General features: G+C 39.0%; 2 protein-coding genes across 3 annotated transcripts; both read right to left on the reverse strand.

Annotated features, from left to right (window-relative positions):
- Positions 1 to 8: 8 nt before the first annotated feature.
- Positions 9 to 10014, reverse strand: LOC134183908 (uncharacterized). 2 transcript variants are annotated; one of them, XM_062651495.1, is made up of 25 exons: positions 9718 to 10014; positions 9380 to 9424; positions 9210 to 9263; positions 9030 to 9117; positions 8542 to 8759; positions 8347 to 8485; positions 7564 to 7773; positions 7408 to 7505; positions 7285 to 7341; positions 7126 to 7201; positions 7048 to 7065; positions 6476 to 6648; positions 6334 to 6405; positions 6200 to 6266; positions 5410 to 5582; positions 5289 to 5345; positions 5167 to 5227; positions 4396 to 4836; positions 3981 to 4165; positions 3588 to 3671; positions 3358 to 3513; positions 2727 to 2941; positions 1417 to 1457; positions 928 to 1024; positions 9 to 868 (listed from the first exon to the last, which is right to left on the reverse strand). In XM_062651495.1, the coding sequence occupies exons 1-25, from the start codon at positions 9841 to 9843 to the stop codon at positions 340 to 342; spliced, it is 3480 nt and encodes a 1159-aa protein (XP_062507479.1). In that variant the 5' UTR covers positions 9844 to 10014; the 3' UTR covers positions 9 to 339. The 2 variants fall into 2 exon arrangements, with proteins under 2 accessions (XP_062507479.1, XP_062507478.1); XM_062651494.1 differs by having other exon boundaries at positions 8542 to 9117.
- Positions 10015 to 10440: 426 nt separating this feature from the next.
- LOC134184162 (uncharacterized) lies at positions 10441 to 21111 on the reverse strand. The gene is made up of 26 exons (XM_062651777.1): positions 21060 to 21111; positions 20530 to 20950; positions 20273 to 20314; positions 20074 to 20130; positions 19916 to 19976; positions 19485 to 19696; positions 19293 to 19425; positions 18543 to 18743; positions 18374 to 18474; positions 18264 to 18320; positions 17639 to 17714; positions 17565 to 17582; positions 16480 to 16646; positions 16352 to 16423; positions 16208 to 16271; positions 15956 to 16149; positions 15762 to 15818; positions 15635 to 15698; positions 14672 to 15100; positions 14096 to 14280; positions 13946 to 14029; positions 12554 to 12721; positions 12083 to 12297; positions 11439 to 11479; positions 11273 to 11369; positions 10441 to 11216 (listed from the first exon to the last, which is right to left on the reverse strand). Exons 2-26 carry the CDS (start codon positions 20656 to 20658, stop codon positions 10706 to 10708), a joined length of 3435 nt encoding a protein of 1144 aa, XP_062507761.1. The 5' UTR covers positions 20659 to 20950; positions 21060 to 21111; the 3' UTR covers positions 10441 to 10705.
- Between the last annotated feature and the right edge of the window lie 429 nt (positions 21112 to 21540).

Consider the following 21540-nt stretch of genomic DNA (forward strand, 5'->3'; position numbering starts at 1 on the left):
TGCAGTAATACAATAGAAGTACTCCTCCCGTTAATTAATAAGAAACAAAACAACTACACAATATACGTATCACACATAAATCATGTAGAACTCCTTACTCACATAATTCTCTAATAGAATCATAGATGATTGCAAAATAACAGTGAGCAATAAAATTCTTATGAAGTAGAACACAACCTTTGATAATAATAGAGCACTAAAAATTTTAAGCTATATTAAGTAATCGAAAAGTCTTATTCTAGGAATTTGCAACATCTAATATTTGGAATGAAATATATGATGTACCTTACCAACTGCCAATAATGAAGAGGCTACTACTAATCATATACTTCTTTCATTCTATAAAGTTGTCATACTGTTCCGTTTGTGACCAGCAACATGAACCATATGACCATTCATGTGACATCTTTCTGCGCTGCCGTTTCTTGCTGTGACATCACCATTCAATGCCTTTGCACAACCATTTTGTGCAAGAGAATCGTCATCATGAAAGAGATTAGCATCCCTAGTGTCAGGTGTGAAAACTGCGACCTCTCCATCATCTTCATCAACACCAGCTAGGCTGGGAAATTGTTTTGCCACTCTACTTGATGACCCACTTGCCATTCTACTTGATGACCCACTAAAGCTGCCATCAGTGAAAGACACTTGCCGGAGGTGTAAATCTTGAAAAGGAGCTTCTGATTCAGTGTCAGAGTCACTGTCCAACTCACTGATTGACATCCAGTATTGACTGTGAGCATCAAAATTAAGATTGACAAAACAATTAGCTTTCGAGTCCATCATCTCATCAACAGATGCAGCAAGAGATGAAAACGATGGACGACTACTAGGATCAGGATGCCAGCACTGAAGCATGATAGCATATCTGGATAAAAAGCACTAGAAACAACAGCAATAGAACTGACCATAACAAAGTTTTCATACAATTCCTCTGAGCAGTTCTCTGGCCGTTCCATTCGATAGCCATTTCGAAGTCTTCTTAACAGTTCATCGTTTGAAATAGTTGGATAAGGGAAACCACCTACATATAATAGACAAACACAATGCTACATAAGCATGCATAAGTATGACTGCATAACTAGAGACAGCAAGTACAAAAACTACAATGTTGTGTGTGTGTGTGTGTGTGTGTGTGTGTGTGTGTGTGTGTGTGTGTGTGTCTGTGTGTGTGTGTGTGTGTGTGTGTGTGTGTGTGTGTCTGTGTGTGTGTGTGTGTGTGTGTGTGTGTGTGTCTGTGTGTGTACACGGCAGCTGTATATAAAGGCTGCCTAGCTAGGAAGCGAATCTATTGCAGCTTAATTTTGCCTCTGGTTGGTGATAGTAACTTCTAACATAAATTGTACCATTCACAGTTAGATTAGTATTTTATGTATTGATCCCATATTGATACAAACATGCACAAATTTGACATACCGAGAGTGCATATCTCCCATAATACAATTCCATACGACCATCTACACAATAAACGACAAAACTTAGCTTGAATTGGCTGACACTGTATATTGTTTAAACTCATTTTTAGACCTAGAATGCCTGCTGTGTGTCTCAGCCCACCGACCCCTATGCCTGCTTGCTTGACCAACTAAGTAAGCAACTGACTGACCAACAACCTGCCTGCTCCCATTCTAGCACATTTCTGTCCTGACTGTTACCCCAAAATCAATTCAGTGGGCATGCTTCCATTGGCTCAGCAAGACTGTTCACTTCTCTAGCATCAGCCACTTTAATTAACTACATAATTGTCACTACTCACAGTACTCAGTTTAATTTACTAAATGTGCCAGTTTGTCTTAATTAAACAATTGCTACATGATAGGAAACTCCTAGCCTTGAAGTTCCAGACCATTTCCCAAAGAAATGAGAGACAGTCTGATCAAACCTAGTTCCAAAGTAGAAGTAGTTACTAAGTGAAACGGAAGGGTTGTAACAGTCAAAAACACCTCTTTAGATAATAGCGCTATGCCACCGGATGTGACAATAGGAGATCGATTACTACATTTTAGAGGTGTGTTCACACAAGGTGGGTGGTATCAACTGCAGTGGCAGCAAATCTGCAGGGGTCCGCTGTTCCGAATGCATTTTAAATCAATTTTGAGAGCCTTGGGCTCTGTTTCAAAAGCACAGTCCAGTGCAGTTTTACATCATGAAAGATGCACGTGCATGCAATCAATTACAAGCTGTCTTTACACCCAATTGCCAAACACGCCTTTGCCAGAAGCAGTGCATGTCATTTGACGTTCATTGGCCATGGCGGCAGCTTGCTGATGGGCTGACTCGGAACACTTCCAAACTGGGTTTGATCAGAAGTTGATCCAGACCGACTCTCATTTGTTTGGAAGACGGTTTGGAACTTCGAGGCTAAGAGACTCCATGCAGACTACTAAGTAGCTAAAACAGGACGCTTGCATTCTCAAGTCCAAAATCATCTGTTCACAATTTAGTCAGCAAGTACAATTGTTTCAAGGGATATGATACCATAATGTGCCTGTATATGTGAATAAACTGTCTACGTGAATAAAAGGAGATCTCTGCATAGATCAGTCAATAATTAATTGATACATGAGGTAGTTGTTTGTATGTCGTCTGCCAATCTTGCTGGCTATTGTCTGTTGTTAGCAATCTTCACAACAACCCCACTGACAATTGAACTTGTCTGCATGTTGATGATGTACGTCTCATTCTACCTATTTTGAAAGTCATTCTACTTATTTTAAAAGTCTTACATATCACTCTGAGTTGTGAAGACGCGATCAATCACTGACTCAACAGCCATCCATTTCAGTGGCAACCGTCCCTTTCGTTTTTGTGTGTAAGCAGCTTCATGGTAAACAGCTCTTGTCAGCCCAAAGTCAGAGATTTTCAGAACATTGTTTTTGTCAACCAAAATATTTCTGCAAGCCAAGTCACGGTGAACAAGACCTTTGTCTGCCAAGTATTCCTACAAAGTACGCAGAAATATAAGAAAAATCAAATTAAATGTCAGTATGTGTATGTACTGCCACATTGCAAATATAGCCATCCTAGTCAACTCAAATTAATGCACACCTCTTGTTAACCCTCAGCATGCATGCACAGCGAGAGTTGTATGTAGTAGTCTGTGTCTGTTTGTCATCAGGCTGTTTTCCTCGTCTGGTCACTAAAGCTTTCAATTTATAACATAGATAGGATTCAAACTAAAACAATCAAACTCTTTCTAAAGTAAACCTGTGTAACAAGTTCTAGAACACTTTTTTAAAGATGATAACTGCTGTAACCAATAGAAACCACACAGACTGTGGCCAACAGCAAACAGATAGCAAAAATAACATCCACTTAATTTCAAATTCCTTGTAAAGCAACTGCAAGATCACTCACCATTCCCAGTGCAATTTGGTGGGCAAATGATAAAAGGTCAAATGGAGTCAATGTTGGAATGTCAAAGTTTTCTTCCATATCAACAGCTTCTTCTGTGTTTGCATTTTGTTTTACAGGTGTGGATGCAGATTCTTTTTCCGTTGGCAGTACATATCCCTAAAGTGACAAAGCCACATAAAATATTCCCATAGAGAACAGTTATGCAATTACATAAGCAATTAGAAACATGCCTCCATTTCACGCAAATGATGAGGAACTTCAGAATAGCGATCATCAAGTTCCTTGCACCTTCGTTTCTTTGTAGCAAGTAACCACTACAACAAAACCTTGATATTTGATTTGCCAAATTAATGTGTGCATGCATGCATGCATAAGGGTATACATGTGTGCATGGTAATGTCCGTGTTTGTGTTTGTGTGGTGTGGTGATGGTGGTGGTGGTGGTGGTGATGGTGGTGGTGGTGGTGGTGGTGGTGGTGGTGGTGGTGGTGTGTGTGTGTGTGTGTGTGTGTGTGTGTGTGTGTGTGTGTGTGTGTGTGTGTGTGTGTGTGTGTGTGTGTATTTATGTAAAACAAATAAATACAATAGTCTCACTTACATTTACTACTATACTACTACACTTACAGCTGGTCTACAGCTCCTCAGATATTCCAACAAATCTCCATGTTCACAATATTCCACAATGAGACAAACAGGATGACCGAGTGTAATACATCCCAACATAGAAACAACATGTTTGTGATGAGCAATCTTTTTCATCAATTTGATCTCCTCAAGTAAGTCTTTCAGATCATCAATGGTGCTGACCTCTACAACAACAGGTGTAATCATTACATGGTAACAGTACGCATGATGTTAAGCTGCATGTGTGACTAATCTAAACAACTGCTCCATCTACACCACACAAGCAACAAAGGCCTTTAAACTACCAGAAATACAGTATGCCTCTCTATGCAAAAATGTCACAGTTAGCATAAATAGAAACTAGTAAAGAAATAATCTAAATTTTCATGCAATAAAAGATACTAATAGCACGTACCTTTTAACATCTTGCATGCTACAATGATGCTTTCCATTTTGCTACTTGAACCCTTTCCTTTCTCTTCATGTTTATGACATAGAGTTCCCAATGGTGGTAGAATGTCAGCATCAACAGGAAGTTCATGGAAATAAACTTCAGCCTTCAAAACCATTCCAAAAAAGCCTTCACCCAAAATTGTCACCAAGTTTAAATTTCTTGGTTCAATTTCCCATTCATCTGGTTCTTCTTCTGAATCTAACTGTTCTGTTGGCAATGACAATATTGGTGGATGAAATGTGTCCAGTTCCAGTTGATTCAGATGGTACTCGTATTTTTTCTTTGTACATCTGATTATACAAATACTTACGGCTGCTATAAGAATTATCACCACAACAAGAGCACAAACTGGGCCCACAATAAGGCCAAGGGACGTGTGATCAGAGGATGATAAGAGAAGACCTAGACAACAAGCAGTCAGCTGCAAAGACTGTAATTGACAATATAGACACAAGATTTACGCTAATAACTTGGTGGTGATAAACTGACAACAAACCAATTAAGAAACTGAAGTAGTGTTATCTGAGAAAGCAGGTGCATATGTTGATCTATTGACCTGTTCATTGTGTAATGCAAGTGTGACTGGCTGCATGCAGCATGTTTATCTATATTCATTAAAACAACCCTTGCCTGCCCACTCTAATGTCTGCTTCATATGAAGTGAAGCACAGCCTCTAATACCGTGACATACTGTATAGTCCTGCTTATATATGAATAAAGTAACATTCTTACCATCAGTTCGATATGATTTCCATTCAGTACTACTGTTTCCTTCACTAGAAATGGCACTAACCTATGCACCAACAAATCCATCACTACCATTTTGCCAAACAGTAAACTACGAAACATCCTACACGATAACGATAAAGATGATTTGGCAAAAGTCCACTCACTGTATACTTGGTCACACTCTGAAACAATTGCAGAAGCAGTTAATCAAACAGTAGATCTAACACACTAATTCAAGTTACTGACTGCTGAAACCACATGCACGTCAGTGCTATCAACATCTTCAGTATCTGTCCAGTACAGGGCATATCCCACAACTTGATAGCTGTCATGAATAACTGCAGGTTTCTTCCAGTAAACAGTTGCTGAAGTTGCAGTTCCAGTAACATTGACATCAGTTGGAGCACTAGGTAGTAAAGCTGATGCACAGAAACAAATACTGATTAAAGTTCACAAAAGAAGACCACCTCCACATACATTACAATCATCAGTTAGTATCATCAATATGTCAGTCTGTCTACCTCTCATGATCAATCTGCCATAAGTAAACTATTAAGTGGGCTGACTAAACTTTTGGAAACCATGTTCTTGCTCTTACATTGTTAATTAGTGCTACACGGGTCTGGGAGGCCAGTTATACGGCCACTGTAGTGAGCATACCAAAACTACAATCAAGTGTCAGTAAAACAGAATTGGATAACCATACATTTTCTATAGTAAAGTTTCATGTTACTCAATACCCTTTTAAACGTTAATACTCTGCCATACTTTAATTAAGATTGCAGGATACTATATATATCCAGATTTCACACATATACTGCCAAACTAAACTATTTGTATGAAATTCAATGACTACATTTCAAGTTTAAGGACAATATTATACTATACAATGCATTGTCACTACTTCACCTGTATACCTGGCCTATAAGCAATGTCCATAAATAAGAGTACATTAACTACATCTATCTGTAACTTAATTAATAAGTGCTATAGTAGAGCAAATAGCTACATACAATTACTAGAACTTAATACTCACATGGTGTACAATAGTCCTTCTCTAATGTAGCCGACAAGTAAGCCCTTCCATTGTAAAATGGTTGAATCTGTAATGACATATACAAGCACACAAGTAAACTACATTTGTGACAGCAAATCCTACAAACAGCGAACCTCCATTGTAATAAAACACAGTTCTGGTTTTACATTCATCTGATATGTATAAAGATGATCTGAAGATTTACTCTAGAGTTCACAACAAAGCAGTGATACCTAATTGCGAGCTACGTACACCAAATAAGAATAAAATTCTCACAGCTTTAATGGAGACTGAACGTGAAGAAAGTTGTGAAGACAACTGAGTAGTGAGTTTAAAACTACCAGTGTCCTCAAGTCCCTTTTTCCACGTAAATACTACTTCATACAGCTTAGATGTTTCATTGAAGACATATGGCAGTACAGTAAAGTTGATGGGTTGATGTCTAGCGTCTAATAAACAAACTACTAATGAAATAGAGAACAAGCACAAAAACTTTGCACAGTGTAATCACAGTCACAGCAAACTACCAGTAAAACTATGCACAGACAGACAGACAAACAGACAGACAGACAGACAGATAGGTCGCTTCTGTCTAGTCATAATGTGTATGTGTATTTGGTGCTTATCTAGTGTGCATTGTAGTTTTTACCAGTTTTCATGTATGTACTAGATGTAATGAGCACGCAGATTAGCTATTGCTTTGGTGCTATAGTTCATTTATGAAAAATATACGTTTTTGACAAACAGACAAACAAACAAACAAACAAACAAACAAACAAACAAACAAACAAACAAACAAACACAAAGTACACAGCCAGGCATCGTAGCACATACAAAATGAGTCTTACCACATGTAGGAGATGCACCTACCACACATAATGATTGTTAGCAGATATCCTAATATGGTCATTCTCATTTGCACTCACGTGGTATTTTGAGATTCAAGTCCAAGTTCACATCACCAGATTCTATTCTTGACCTTTTAAGAGTGCCCGCAAACACCTTCAAAAGGTTCAGATATTTATTTAACAATTATGTCTACTTGCATAAAATGAATGACACATTTCAAATAAACTTCAACTGACCGAAAGGAATACATTGCAGTTTGGCAGCAAGTCCTCCAATAGAAGTTCTGTCTCATTCTGAAACAGCAAATTGTTGACATGATAATACGAACAGCGCCATCAATTTTCAACCAAACAGCTTACGCTAGCAACATAGTACACCCGGTTTTCCATCCCACATTCTTGATCGGCAAGTTTAACCATGTGAACTTCATAACAAAAGTCTTCATTATATCCAATACCTATAATTATAATGATCACAAACTTCCTAACTCATCCAGAAATCTGGAATCAACTCACTGTTTGGTCGAATCCAGATAACAACTCGACTGGCCTTCATGTCAGAACAACCATCATTATTCCAACCATATAACGATGGATCTTTCATCTGAGAATTGTTTTGTTGAACATTTAGTAGAGTCCGATTAAAAGAGTACACAGAAGGACAGTATGCAGGAGGTCCACTACGAAATGGATACCACATCTTGCAGGTATCCTCGCTCGACAGGTCTGAATAAATAACAAAAGTAATTAATGCAAGAACAGCATAAATTTGTCACAGACTGTCCCCATTTCATGTAAAAAAACTCCCAGAGCGGAAATTCTTCTCATAAACCTGTGTTACTAGTAGTTACAGCAGTGTTCCTAAGGTTCTACGTACACTCATGAAACTACAAGAATCCAACTGTAACAAAGAATGAACAAAACCCATGCAGATAGCGATCAAATGAACACCAAATGAATTCAACAGAATGCCACGCTCATAGTCTCAACAAAAATGCCTCAAATGTATCTACTAATATAGCTGTACAAGCACTAAAACACACTGCAAAACAAGTCACTATGTGACCACAACATCCAGAGTGGTCTATATCCTTAGACATTGTAACAGCAAGATGCATGCACTACAGAAGAGTAGTGGCATAAAGCTTAGATATCAAGTTAGAGAGTATGTGTACTTTTATGTTTACAACACTAAAGGTAAAGTTAATACTTTAAGTGTTTAAGTGACAACACGCTGATAGTCTGCATTCGAATGGTTCACTAGCCATACTTATAATTTCAATTATCTTCTCTATATACCTTCAGTCTTGTAAGGATTGCTCATCTTGTAGCCAAGGGTACCCAACTCATTGAATGCTGCCACTTTGAACACGTAGCTTTGTCTACAGTGCAGTTTAATGTACTTCTCAATCTCCTCAACATCTGCACTGAACTCCTCCTACATAACATTGGTGTCAGTACATAAAAACTCTGAGACACAAGCAGAAACAGTACATCTGGAAAGTGCCTGATAAGACGCCAGTCCAGTTGGCTTTGATCCACAGAGCCATCCGAATTGAGAATAGCTCTGGATCCCAACAACAAAAACACAATGCCTTTGTCTCTTGCAGATGCTTCGTTGTAGGCCTCATAACCATCTTTGCTCCAATCAACTCTGGCAGGTGTACCTCTCAGCCTAGGCTTTCCTGGCTTAGCAGGCAGCAAATTCTTATCTGCACAAGCACATGCAAATAGAGCTATAGGGCTAGGCATCATGATGTGACTGCACCAGAGTTCGAAATGTAAGACTACTACAAAGTTGTCATTATACTCAATGGATACGAGCAAATGAAGTGTGTGTGTGTGTGTGTGTGTGTGTGTGTGTGTGTGTGTGTGTGTGTGTGTGTGTGTGTGTGTGTGTGTGTGTGTGTGTGTGTGCTTGCATAAACGTACACTACTTTTTAGTAGTAAACCTCCTAGACAACATATGCGTGCATACATACCTTTAGTAGGATCACCCATGTTTGCTACAAAGTCACAGCCACCAAGACATGGCTCAAGTTCAAAGTCAGGTTCACTGGAACGTTTCTTCTACATATACAAACATACAAGCCGCATGAGAACCTCGCAAGAAGGTACTCTCTAGCAACCCATGCAGGTATATAGAAAGTCAAGATACTAACACAGTTGGCTCTACACTCTGACAGCGGCAGCAAAAAACGACACGGATCTGCACACTACAAATGTCAAGAAAAAAATTAACATACGATATCGAATCTTCATTCAAGAAAGGCATGCATAGTCAAACTGAAGCCTGTAAATTCGAACTAAGTCACACAATTCAGAGACTTACTGATGAGCAAGTAGTGGACTTGCAGCTATAGATCTCGGCCAACATCTATGAGAAAAACACACAAGCGGTGAGAAGCGAACGTTTGTTGACTTATCTCTTCCGCGTTCTCGTAACTCTTCCTACGACTCGTTCACTGCACGCTAGGTGACAACGAGGCGACAAACCACCGAATTTCGTATCACTTCTTGTTGACTATCAGCTGTCGAATGTATACGAGGTAAAACGACAGCCCGCAAGACAATAGTACGCAACAGGCGGGTACACGATGGAACGAGATATCCGTCAGCAAGCAAGACACAACAAAGCAATAATTCTAAGGCTCCGACTTTCGATCTTACAGTTGCGTTCTTGTTGTAGTCAATGCAGTAACTCAAACAGCGTGTCTGCTTCTCCGCAGTGACCACATCGTCAGCCCAGGCGCACAAATTCCACGTCAGAAAGAAGAGTGATGACAATAGAGCCATGGGCTAGTGGCCGACGAGACAAGATTCCTTGTGAAGCTAAGTTTTAATGTTTCCTGTGAGATTAGATGTAATTCTTCGAAGTCGAGAACAGCAGACAAGATGTGAGAAAGAGATAGTTTGCTGACTAGAGTGTGTGTGTACGCCTAACCATCCAAACCACGCCTACAGGTCATTCTTAACGTCACATCCGGTCTCGAACCACAAGTCACAAGACCCGTCTATTTTCATAGATCGCTATGGGGCGGTGCAACGCGAATGCAGAGACTACTCTACTAGCGTCTCGTTTTTAGAAACCGTAGAATTTAGCTAAGACGCGCATGTTGTACAAGGACGAGGTAGCCCAAGACCTACAAGTTGTTGTGAAGGTAACGGAAACTTCGTTGGTGGTAATTGGTCAAAATGTTGTCGTCACTTGAATCCGTACGTAACTTCCATCGCTCACTTACTGGACGTCCATGCAGATTGCATAAGTAATGTTGGTCTTCCTAACCGCTAGTATGCACTAACATAATCTACCACTTCTACTGTAGGTGGCTTACGAAAAGTAAACCAGAAACGCTCGTGCCCGCAGAGACCATTGATGCCCACACTAGTACATGATTGTTGTTCAAATATATTAGACCTGTTGTCATTGATTATTGTTAACTGTTTACAGTATAATTTTCTACTACAACATTCATCGCTTAGCTACAGTCACAAGCACAGCATATTCATGAATTCGATACCGCACCTCCAAGTCTATATATACTGATAGAGCCCTAGGCAACATTTTGCTACGAGGGTATACGTTTATAGGAAGGCTTATGCTGACAACTTTTTTGCCTATTTGTCACCTAAAAGTTTCTAGTAAAACTTCCCTCTTTTAAACACTTGTTACATGGTCAATTACATGGCCACTTGCGTTAGCAACATAACCATTTCCTGTCGTATTGCCATTCTCTTGTCGTTGAGTGGCACCATTCATTTTCATTGAAACGCCATTTTCTGCTAGTGCATGCTCAGAGGGCGAGTAACAAGATTTATTCGAAACTTGTCTCAAGAATGGGTCATTTTCAATTTCTTCTTCATTGACACCAGATAGTTTTAGAGCTTGCTTTGCAATCCCTAATGTTGTTCCATTTTCACTGCCTTTCTGAGCAAACGATGACTGCCGAAGATGTGTCTCCTGGAAAGGTATGTCTGGTTCAGCATCTGAGTCACTGTCACCCAGCTCACTGACTGACATCCAGTATTGACCGTGTGAATCAAAATTAAGATCCACATAAAGACCAGCTTTCTGTGTGTTCATCATCGCATCAACAGCTGCAACCAGAGAGGAGAATGATGGCCGTTGATCAGGATCAGGATGCCAGCACTGCAGCATGACACTGTACCTTTACAAAACCCACAAATATTGACACTTTAGGTTTTCTATTCATGCTGGACATACAGATCTTCTGAACAGTTCTCTGGTCTCTCCATTCGATAGTTCTCACGCAATTTCTTCAACAACTGCTCATTTGATATGGTTGGATAAGGAAAGCCACCTGTATTCAAAAAAATAGCAGTTCATTATCAATATATTTCCAAGGACTACAACACAATTAACAACCGACCTAGAGTGCATATTTCCCACAAAACAATGCCATAGGACCATCTAAGTGCAAAGAAGAAACACAATCAAGGATTAGTACAAACAAACTGATACTATCTCTCATCAATTAATCACAAAATATTCTCTAATAAATCTAACCTAAACACTACCCTGTCAGGTTTCCTTGTTTGGTTGCCTATGGCTACAGCTTGGCTTCAAAACTATAAGCGAGTGCAAATGTACAACCATACACCTTGTGCATTTGTCTAGATGGCTGATGCAAACGCATTATGCTCAATTTCTTTCTGTGTCTGTTGGCATCTGTGCAAAAAAAGTCTGATTGTGGTGCATTTCTGAATGTGTTATCTGTTACTTTGCAAGTTGCAAAAAAAGTGTGACAAAACAACTTATTAGTTACAGCTTGAAGCAATTTCAATGAACTAAAAATAACTTAATCCCAACCAACTAACCCAACTCTGACAATCACCCTGACCTTGTAGCATTCAACTGTCTTAACTAAAAGCATTCAAATGACTATCTGAGTACTCAGAGTCAGTCAGTCATCATCATGCAGTCAGCCTTCTTGATAATTTAATTGTCACGATTATTATCCATTGAAATCCTAAATGCTGTTCTTCTTCCCACATTCCGAGACAGTAATCTTACATATCACTCTGTGTTGTGAAGATCCGATCAGTAATTGATTCAACTGCCATCCACTTCAGAGGCAATCGCCCCTTTGTTTTCTGTGTGTAAGTAGCATCTTTGTATACGGCTCTCGTCAGCCCAAAATCTGAGATTTTCAGTAATTTGTTCTCAGCAACCAACACATTCCTGCATGCCAAGTCACGATGAACAAGTTCTTTTTCTGCAAGATACTCCTAAAAAGTTATTACAAGTTATACTTACAAATAATCACAACAAAGAACATAATTTGATAGACAGAAGTCACAGAATTATCAAAACTACATAAGAAAAGTATGGCAAATCTCACTGCATGTTAATGTTCTATGCTAATTTCACATGCTCACAGCAAACATATGTTAGCCTCGAACTTCCAGACCAGAGAGCGAGCGAATCATAGAGTTTGCGCGCTCTCTTGTCTGGAATTCGAGGCTAAACACACGTCTGCCTTACCATTCCTAGAGCAATCTGTCTTGAAAATGACAAGAGGTCAAACGATGATAGTCTGGGAGTGGCAGATTTCTCTTCCATGTCCACCATTTGTTCTTGTTCGTCTGCATTCTTTCCTTCTGCAGTCTTCTCAGATGTTGATGGAGCAGCAGCTGCCATTGGTACATAGCCCTATATCCATCACATAATAAGATTTAACAGCATTATAAGCATACTAGCATCATTGCATGTCATAACTTAGTGTTTCCGTTGGACAATCGCCAAATAGCCAATTGCTACAAATAAATGTTGCTGGCGAGAAAAAAGTAATACCTCCTCGCCACTTTGGCTAGTTGTTACATTGTACCATGTATGCCTTCATCTGGATCAGATCTTGCAAGCACAGTCACTAGAGTGCACTAACAATGGCAATTATATATATTTCTATAGTGCGATGCAATGGAGCTCCAAGGACTAAAAGGCCGATCTATTGCACTTGCTCTGTTATGTCCTGCACATGCTCTTTGCGTACGGCTTCCGTAAGTGTCAAACTAGAAATAAGTACAAGTGAAGATGACAGTCATGGTTCTGAAGATGACCGCCATAGTAAAACAGAAGCAGATCAATGGTCTAGAGACCATGAGGAAGACGACGATGATGATGATGACGACTTTATCATTGAATCAATGATGCTGAATTTGATGATGCTGAATATAGAAGGGCCAAAACTTCAAAACTATGATTTTGACAGAGCTTTAAATTTTGGTATAAAAACCAGGAAGGATTGCACTGAATGCTTGAAGTCTGGTTTGTAGACTTTTGTCTTTCCAAAGTCACATTCCATTGAGTATGACATGTGTCAGATTAAAATGTTATCTGTTTGATGTTTGGGCGATTTTTTTGGCTCTGAAATAAAGGACTTGGCTACAAATGAACAAACACCTTAGCCAAGTGACTAATAATCGAAAATTTCCAGCAGAAACACTGCATGATAACTGGTATTCACATGATTTATGCAAAAACGTATTCTGTTGAACACAATTAGTATAAATACCATAAAACAATAGCAATACACAAGATCACTATAGTGCCATAACGATACAGCACAATTAAAAAGGCTACAACACGTAAGTGTTTTGATACACTGGACTGCAACATGCATCCAAGTATGTTGCTCTCTTCACACTAAATTTCAACTTGTATGATTGTGCCTTTTTAATTTCCATTACTTCTGTAGCTGCTGGGCACTTCATACGAAGTACATAGTAAACACCAGGCACAAAACCATAAAAAGTTGCATATCAGAAGATTACTTTATAGAAATACTGCAAAGCACTACAGCTTTTACACTGTATGCTCAGTGTGCTCATATTCAACCCTTCAACACTGGATATGTCTATCTACATTTTCAATTACCTCTGTATCACGCAAAGTTCCTGGAACTGCAGAATAAGGATTATTAATCTGCTTGGAATTTCGATTCTTTACAGCCAGTAGCCACTATAACACCAAAACAACACAAACTACACCAAACCAACAATATATGTACAGCACAAAAATTCTTACAGCTGGTCGGCTGTTCCTGAGATATTGAAGCAGGTCCCCATGCTCACAAAACTCCACAATGAGACAGACAGGATGAGAAAGAGTAATACAGCCCAAAATGGATACTATGTGTTTATGCTGTGCAATTCTCTTCATAAGTTTAATTTCTTCTAAAATGTCCTTTTGATCTTCCATTGTGCCCATCTCTAATCACACAATTCAATTAATGTACACACCTGTATGTTCTGCATCTTATTACATAAACTTGGAATGAGTGTGTCCCTAACTAAGAATGCAGTAAACCTCCTTTTCAAAAACAACACATTAAAGCAAAAATCTAGTTAAATGTCATCTTCCTGACACACTTCAGATCAAAAATATTTTAATTCTAGAGCAATTTCTAGGGTGGTGTGAGAGTGCATTTGTGTGTGCGTGTGTGTGTGTGTGTGTGTGTGTGTGTGTGTGTGTGTGTGTGTGTGTGCACTCGTCTGGGTAAGTGTGCCCCTGTTATGCACACAGATTGAGACACATCCTCCATGTATGTGCAGGTATGCCAAACCAAATATGCCATAACACAAATAATTACTGTGTCCTCACCTTTTAACATCTTGCAAGCTACAACTGTCTGGCTGAACTTGGACCACCCTGGCTTAATTTTTCTTTCTTTGCCAGGACAAAGAGTCCCTAAGGGTCGCACAGTAATTGCTGTAATTGGTGGTCCTGGGTGACGAACCTCTGCCTTTAAAACTATCCCAAAGAAGCCTTCACCCAACACTTCTTGCAAACTTAAATTTCTTGGCTCAATTTCCCACTCATCAGGGTCTTCATCCATAATTGCTTCAACCAGTGGAAGCTGAGGTGGTCGAAATGTGTCCAGTTCCAATTGAGTAAGAAATTGATTATATTTGCGTTTTTCTGATCCAATGGCAACAGCAGCAATGATAACTATGAGAACAACCACAAACACAAGAGCAGCAACTGGACCGGCAATTAGAGCAACATTAACACCAGACTCAGAAGGAACACCTACAATAAACAACAACCAATTGTGCCCACTGTGTCAAACAGCCACACTACATTGTATTTATATTGCATACAGAAAATAGGAAGAAACATAGCAACAGCAACAGTTGCTAGAGAAATCAAAATCAAGGTAGTGAACTTAAGATACAGATGGTGCGTAAATAACATCTTTAATTAATTAAACTCACACAGTTACTGTATGTCCTAGTAAAATTACTAGCAGGTCTTTCTTGAGTTTGCACCAATAAATCTTTACAAAACTAGATGCAATAAATACATGGTTTCCAAAATCTACACATTTAATGTTTCTACAGTTTCTCAGTTTACAGTAACTAAAGGCCCTAAGCTAATTTTGCTAACTGAAAATTGAAACAAGAAGCTGAATGCTACCTCCATCTGGCAGCCTGTTCATTGGTCAATCATTTCTATTGAGGCTTAATTAATTACAGTTAAGTCTGTCCAAAAACCTGTCCATGTGAAAGCTATGAGATCAAGTATCATACGTGATGTTCTACCTTCTTTCACACACAGTCTTACTCGAAGTTCTTTGCCCTTGTAACTTCGTGAAAGTGCTGTTGCCTGCATCAGATAATGCACTGACCTTCAAATCAACATACTGACATCATGTCTGAGCAGAACTTTATTTCCATACACAAAAACACACTTGAAAATGATAAAGGTGATTTGATAATAGTCCAGTCACAGTGTACTCAGTAGATTTCTGACAAAGAATTAAACAATACATTGGTAAATAACAACACACACACACACACACACACACACACACACACACACACACACACACACACACACACACACACACACACACACACACACAATATTAATCAAAACATATACCGTAGAAACACTTTCAACATGAGCTGAACTGCTGTCAAGGTTTCCATCATTATGTTCTGTTAGTGATGACCACTTCACTACATATCCAATAATTGGATAATGAGAGTGAATATATAATGGCTCCTGCCAGCGGACAGTTACAGAATTTGGAGCTCCCTGAGTTGTGACATTAAATGGTGGGTCAGGACGTAAAGCTGTTTTCAATATACAATTTACATTAGTTGAAAAACTATAAAATTATTGATCACCTACAAGAAGTACATAGACCAGAAATTGTAGACGACTGAAATCCTTTAAGTTCATATGTTGGCAACAACTACAATTATACAACCAGATGAATGCATACCACATTTGATTGCATAACTTCATACATGCTTGATACAGCCTGCAACTTACAGTAATTCTTTCAAAACACCGGTTTGGAGAAACATTCAGTCGATGTTTATAAACATGAAAAGAAGAGTGAACCTGCAAAAGAACCATGTAATACCCCATACATGCATTTGATTCCTGGCTGACCATACTGAAGGAATTTTGATAGATGGTTTGAACTGTCCTTTTATATGTGCATCAAGAGAGAAACTGTCAACAGGTCCAGGTGGGTTGACCCAACTCAATACAACAATATACAGCTCAGATGTCTCATTAAACTGAACATCGGCAGTAAAGTTGATATGTCCATAAGGTTGACCTAAACGTTTGCTCATATAGTCAATGCTAACAGATGCACTAATGACATGACAGTCACACACACACACACACACAAACAAAGAAAAGAGAAAGAACATAACACTGGATATACACACAGAGAGTGAATTCGTTTGGCTGTTCTGCTCTTCTTGAGAGTTGTCAAACAGAGACAGACAAGGTCAATCATGCACAAGTAATTGAGAGAGCAAAGCCAAGAACTGTTCAGAATGCAGAACCTACAAGCACTTTAACAAGACTATTCTATATATATATATATATATATATATATATAGAATAACTTAATTTCTTTGTTTCATTCTAGCTGGCTGTCTTTCGACTAAAAGCATGTAGTCTTGGGACACTTATAACACTTTCAGAAGAAAAGAAAACAAGCAAAGGAACGTACTAAAAGTAGTCTTGAGACATTTTTAACACTCCAATCGGTAATAACAAGCAAAGACACTCACAAGAAGTCACGTAACTCTTCTAGCCTCTTTCAGTAGCGCAGAAAGTTCAAAACGCAAGAAAATCCACCAATACAGACAGATATGTAATTAAGTGATTAAGTTAAATAGTCCAGCATGATCGCTCTCCTATTGTTCATGTGGCAAGTAGTCAGCTACTCATATATACACAGAAATAGTTCTGTCATCAGTCTTCTATGAGCCATCGCCACAACGTATGTTTAATACAGGACCAATATTACAGACGCACAACTAAATTGTGAATACATCATTTGAGAGACAGCCAACATAGAACAGCCATAATACAAAGTAATTCAAAATCAATACAACACCAAAACACTTCATGACCAGTTCAGATTCAAAGTTAATGTGACAAAGCAACACACAAAGTACATTTCCATGCTACTAAATATGTACTTATATATAAACAACAATTACTTTATTATAAAACTTACCACATACAGGTGATGTGCCTATAAATAAAATGCACACATCAAACATTTTCTCCACTGCTCATTAGTGTACTCACTAGCTATCTTTAGATTCAGCTTGAAGTTCAAGGTGTCATCTGACAGCACTGATCTGCTCAAAGTGCCTGCATACACCTACACCAGTAAATTAATAAATCAAATGTCTCGGTCTCTTCTACCTTACAGTGTTTTCAACATTTACATAAATGTGTGCACTTTTGTTTGCACATTTCGTAAGTCAGAACATAACAATTTATTGACACATTCAGTTTGCTACATGATCACTCCCTCTCTGATTATACATCTAGCATTTCAAGTATTCAGCATTCAAAATCCCTGCCTTCCCAAATGCCAGCTGCTTTCTTCCCTAATTAATTAAGTGCCCTATGTATCTTTAATTGTTTTTAATTAAAGAAATCGCTTTACATGACATTAAATTGGGGATTAGACAGACAGATTTACAAAAGATCTAAACTGGAAGCACTGGAAGCATAATAGACTTTTGAGCAGACATAGCCATCCACCTATCCACCTATCCATGCAAGCGCACGCATGCACACACACATGCGCTCGTGCGTGCACACACACACACACACACACACACACACACACACACACACACACAACAGTACACTTTGAGTAAGTCACCTTACATCCCATACTTTCAATTCAACACTCACTTACCGAAACATATAGATTGCAGTTTGGCTCTAACATCTCTAGTGTGACCTCACTCTCATTCTGAAAGAGATAAATTGACTACCCATAACCTGATAAATATACCTACTACTTACAGCAAATTTATAATATACGCGATCATTCATATCACATTTTGACCCCATTGCATGTTTGTTTGACTTTACATAAATTTCGTAGCAAACGTTGTCAGGAATATCTGCAAAGACAGGAAAATTACAATGAATTAACAGACTAAGTCATGACACAACCACTAAGTCAGCTGACTCTTTGGTTGTTTCCACTTAATGACTCGAGTAGCCTTCAAGTTTGAACAATCATCATTCCACTTATACAACGAAAACTGCTCTTCTGAATTCTCATCATGAAGATTAAGTTGAGTTCTCTTAAAATCTGTGTTTGACTGACAGTATGAAGGAGGAGAACTATTAAGTGGATACCAAGCATTGCAGCTCTTGTTCAGAAGCTCTAAAACATCCATTAATTAATAACTTGTATTAATTAAACATCCATTAATTGATTAACTGCACTAATAATCATCATAACACATAATAATTCAATGCACCAAACAATAGGACGATACACTCATTGTATTTTCCTGTGACACATCACATATCTACATACATACATACATACATACATACATACATACCACTTACATCTATACCTCAGATCAGAATGCAACACAATCATCTGTCTACTGCCAGAAATTTCTACTGCTAATTTAGCCACACTGACCATACAAAACCGAGAGGTCCTTCTAATATAACAAAACTACAGATGTGCATGATTTCCAAACAAGACTCAACAGTTCTCTTGTTGCAGTATCAAAGTGGTATGCTAGTCCTACTGTACTCTTAATTGAATTCATTGGAACCATATTATTAAATTGTGTGTGTCAAAAATACATTATTATTATTATTAGTAGTAGTAGTAGTATTATTAATTAAACCCAACAATTCATGACTCTGATACTAAAACTGCAGCAATATCTGTATACAGTTACTACAATCATACCTAGAACTGTGTATGAATCACTCATTTGGTACGCTCTAGCTCCCAATTCATTGAAGGCGGCCACTTTAAACACATAACTGTAATCACAGTGGAGTTTTATCATGTTTTCTACGTCCTTAACAGATACACTTGTCTGCAAACGATTGAAAACAATCAGTTAGAGTTATTCCATAGTACCAAGTCCAGCCATACTTCAAACGTTTGTCGAATATCCTGCCAGTTCAGATGACTCTCATCTATTGATCCATTGGCAAGCAGAACGACTCTAGAGCCAAGTAGCAAAAAAATAACTCCCATGTGCCTGTCAGCATCATTCTTGTAAAACTGGTAGTTGCTCCTTTCCCACACAAGTCTTTCTTCCACTAATCTTAGTCTCCCAGGAGTGATAGGCAAACGGGCTTTCTCTTTAAAAAACACAATCCTATCTTATTTATTATTGTAAACAATAACAACAACAACAACAACAACAACAACAACAACAACATACAGTATCCAACTAATAACTGTTTCCAATCCTAGACAGAGTCAAGACAAAATAAGCTGCTACCACCTGCATGCACCTACACTTACAAAATACTACAGGTATGTAAGCGCCAGACAACACACATTGGATACATATGTACCTGGTGTAGCGTCACTTGTGTCAAATCTAAAAGCACAGCTTTCACTGCAAACCACTGACGTCTAAAAAGCAACCAAACAAATGACAGTCAATGTAAATTAATAACAGTCAATGTACGCTAATTGTAGCTGAAGAATAAATCACGTAAGACTGACTCACACAGCTCGCTTGACACTCTGACAATGACTGATAAGATTGCATACACGGCAGAGCACACTGTCGGATATCAAAGTAACAGTTAGAGAAAAAAAAGAAGAAAAATAGCACAACAAACAACACACAACCATTCAAAAATTCGATCCGTCCACATGCATGCGTGGGCTACACAACAAAGTGCATGCAGCAAAATCCAGCTTACCTCCATTGTACAGGAAGGGGCAGGACAACTGTACGGTGAACTCTGTCAGACAAACAGAATAATCTCAACATAAATGCGTGCATTGTTCTCATTTCTCAAAACACGAACGTACGAACAGCTACTACTATAGTCTGGCTTAGTAGTACACACACCAAATGACTAAAACAGATGCGTGAAACTTACAACGCATACACTGTATTGTACAGACAAGACGGACGCTAACACAGCTCGTTATAGACACGATTCGTCATGTTTACCTTCTTGGTTTGGTCGTATTCGGTACATCGAGCTACGCAACGAGCCCGCTTCTCGACGGTAACGACGTCGTCGCCACACACGAACAAGAAAACGATCGCGAAGAAGACACAAGATGGCAACAACCTCATATCTGCGTGTGCAGTGATCGACAGGCCTGCCTCTCAATATCAACTGATAACTCTTTGTGAATCTACACAGATTACGTATCGACGCTTCACAGAAACAAGCAGACGAGATATCGTCCGGGTTCACGATACGACAGTAACCACAAACCACGCCTTCGGGTAGATGTGTTAGCCACGCGTACCACTAGACAATCCATCACATCCGGTCGAAGCAATCGCGCTCGGTGTTGTCGTCTGCAGCTAATAACGTTGTCTGCAGTAACACTTTCGTTTTGTCCGTTTGCTAGTCTACAAACTGTGAAATTGGAGACACGACTGGTTACTTAGCTAACGAAATAAATAGAGGGTCTAGAGTTCACTTGTACGTGTGACAAGTTTACGTCTTACCGTTTCCGTTAGCTTACCTGTCATGAAAAGCATGGGAACGCATCATACATTGTGCAACACCGTTGACCACGACTAGATGATTGATACGTGAATGTCTAGGCACACACGCACTACAGGTACACGCGTGTGCACGGGGCATAATTAGGCTTCATCTTTGTCACACGTGAGCACTATCATGGGCAAGTGGCTTAGACCTAACCTACAGCGTGTGTACATGTGTGATGTGTGGTGTGTGTGTGTGTGTGTGTGTGTGTGTGTGTGTGTGTGTGTGTGTGTGTGTGTGTGTGCGTGTAGTGTGTGTGTGTGTGTGTGTGCGTGTGTGTGTGTGTGCGTGTGTGCGTGTGTGCGTGTGTGTGAGTGTAATCTAGCCGGTGGGTTCTTCTTAATTAAAAGACCACCCTGTTGAAGTCATTATCTAAACACATCTATGAGTTATAAATTGCTAGTACATAGAATCTTCTCGTGTGCCCAGTTGCAAGACTGATGAGTACCATACCC

The sequence above is a fragment of the Corticium candelabrum genome, chromosome 9, assembly GCF_963422355.1.
Source record: "Corticium candelabrum chromosome 9, ooCorCand1.1, whole genome shotgun sequence".
NCBI classification, from domain to species: Eukaryota; Metazoa; Porifera; class Homoscleromorpha; order Homosclerophorida; family Plakinidae; genus Corticium; species Corticium candelabrum.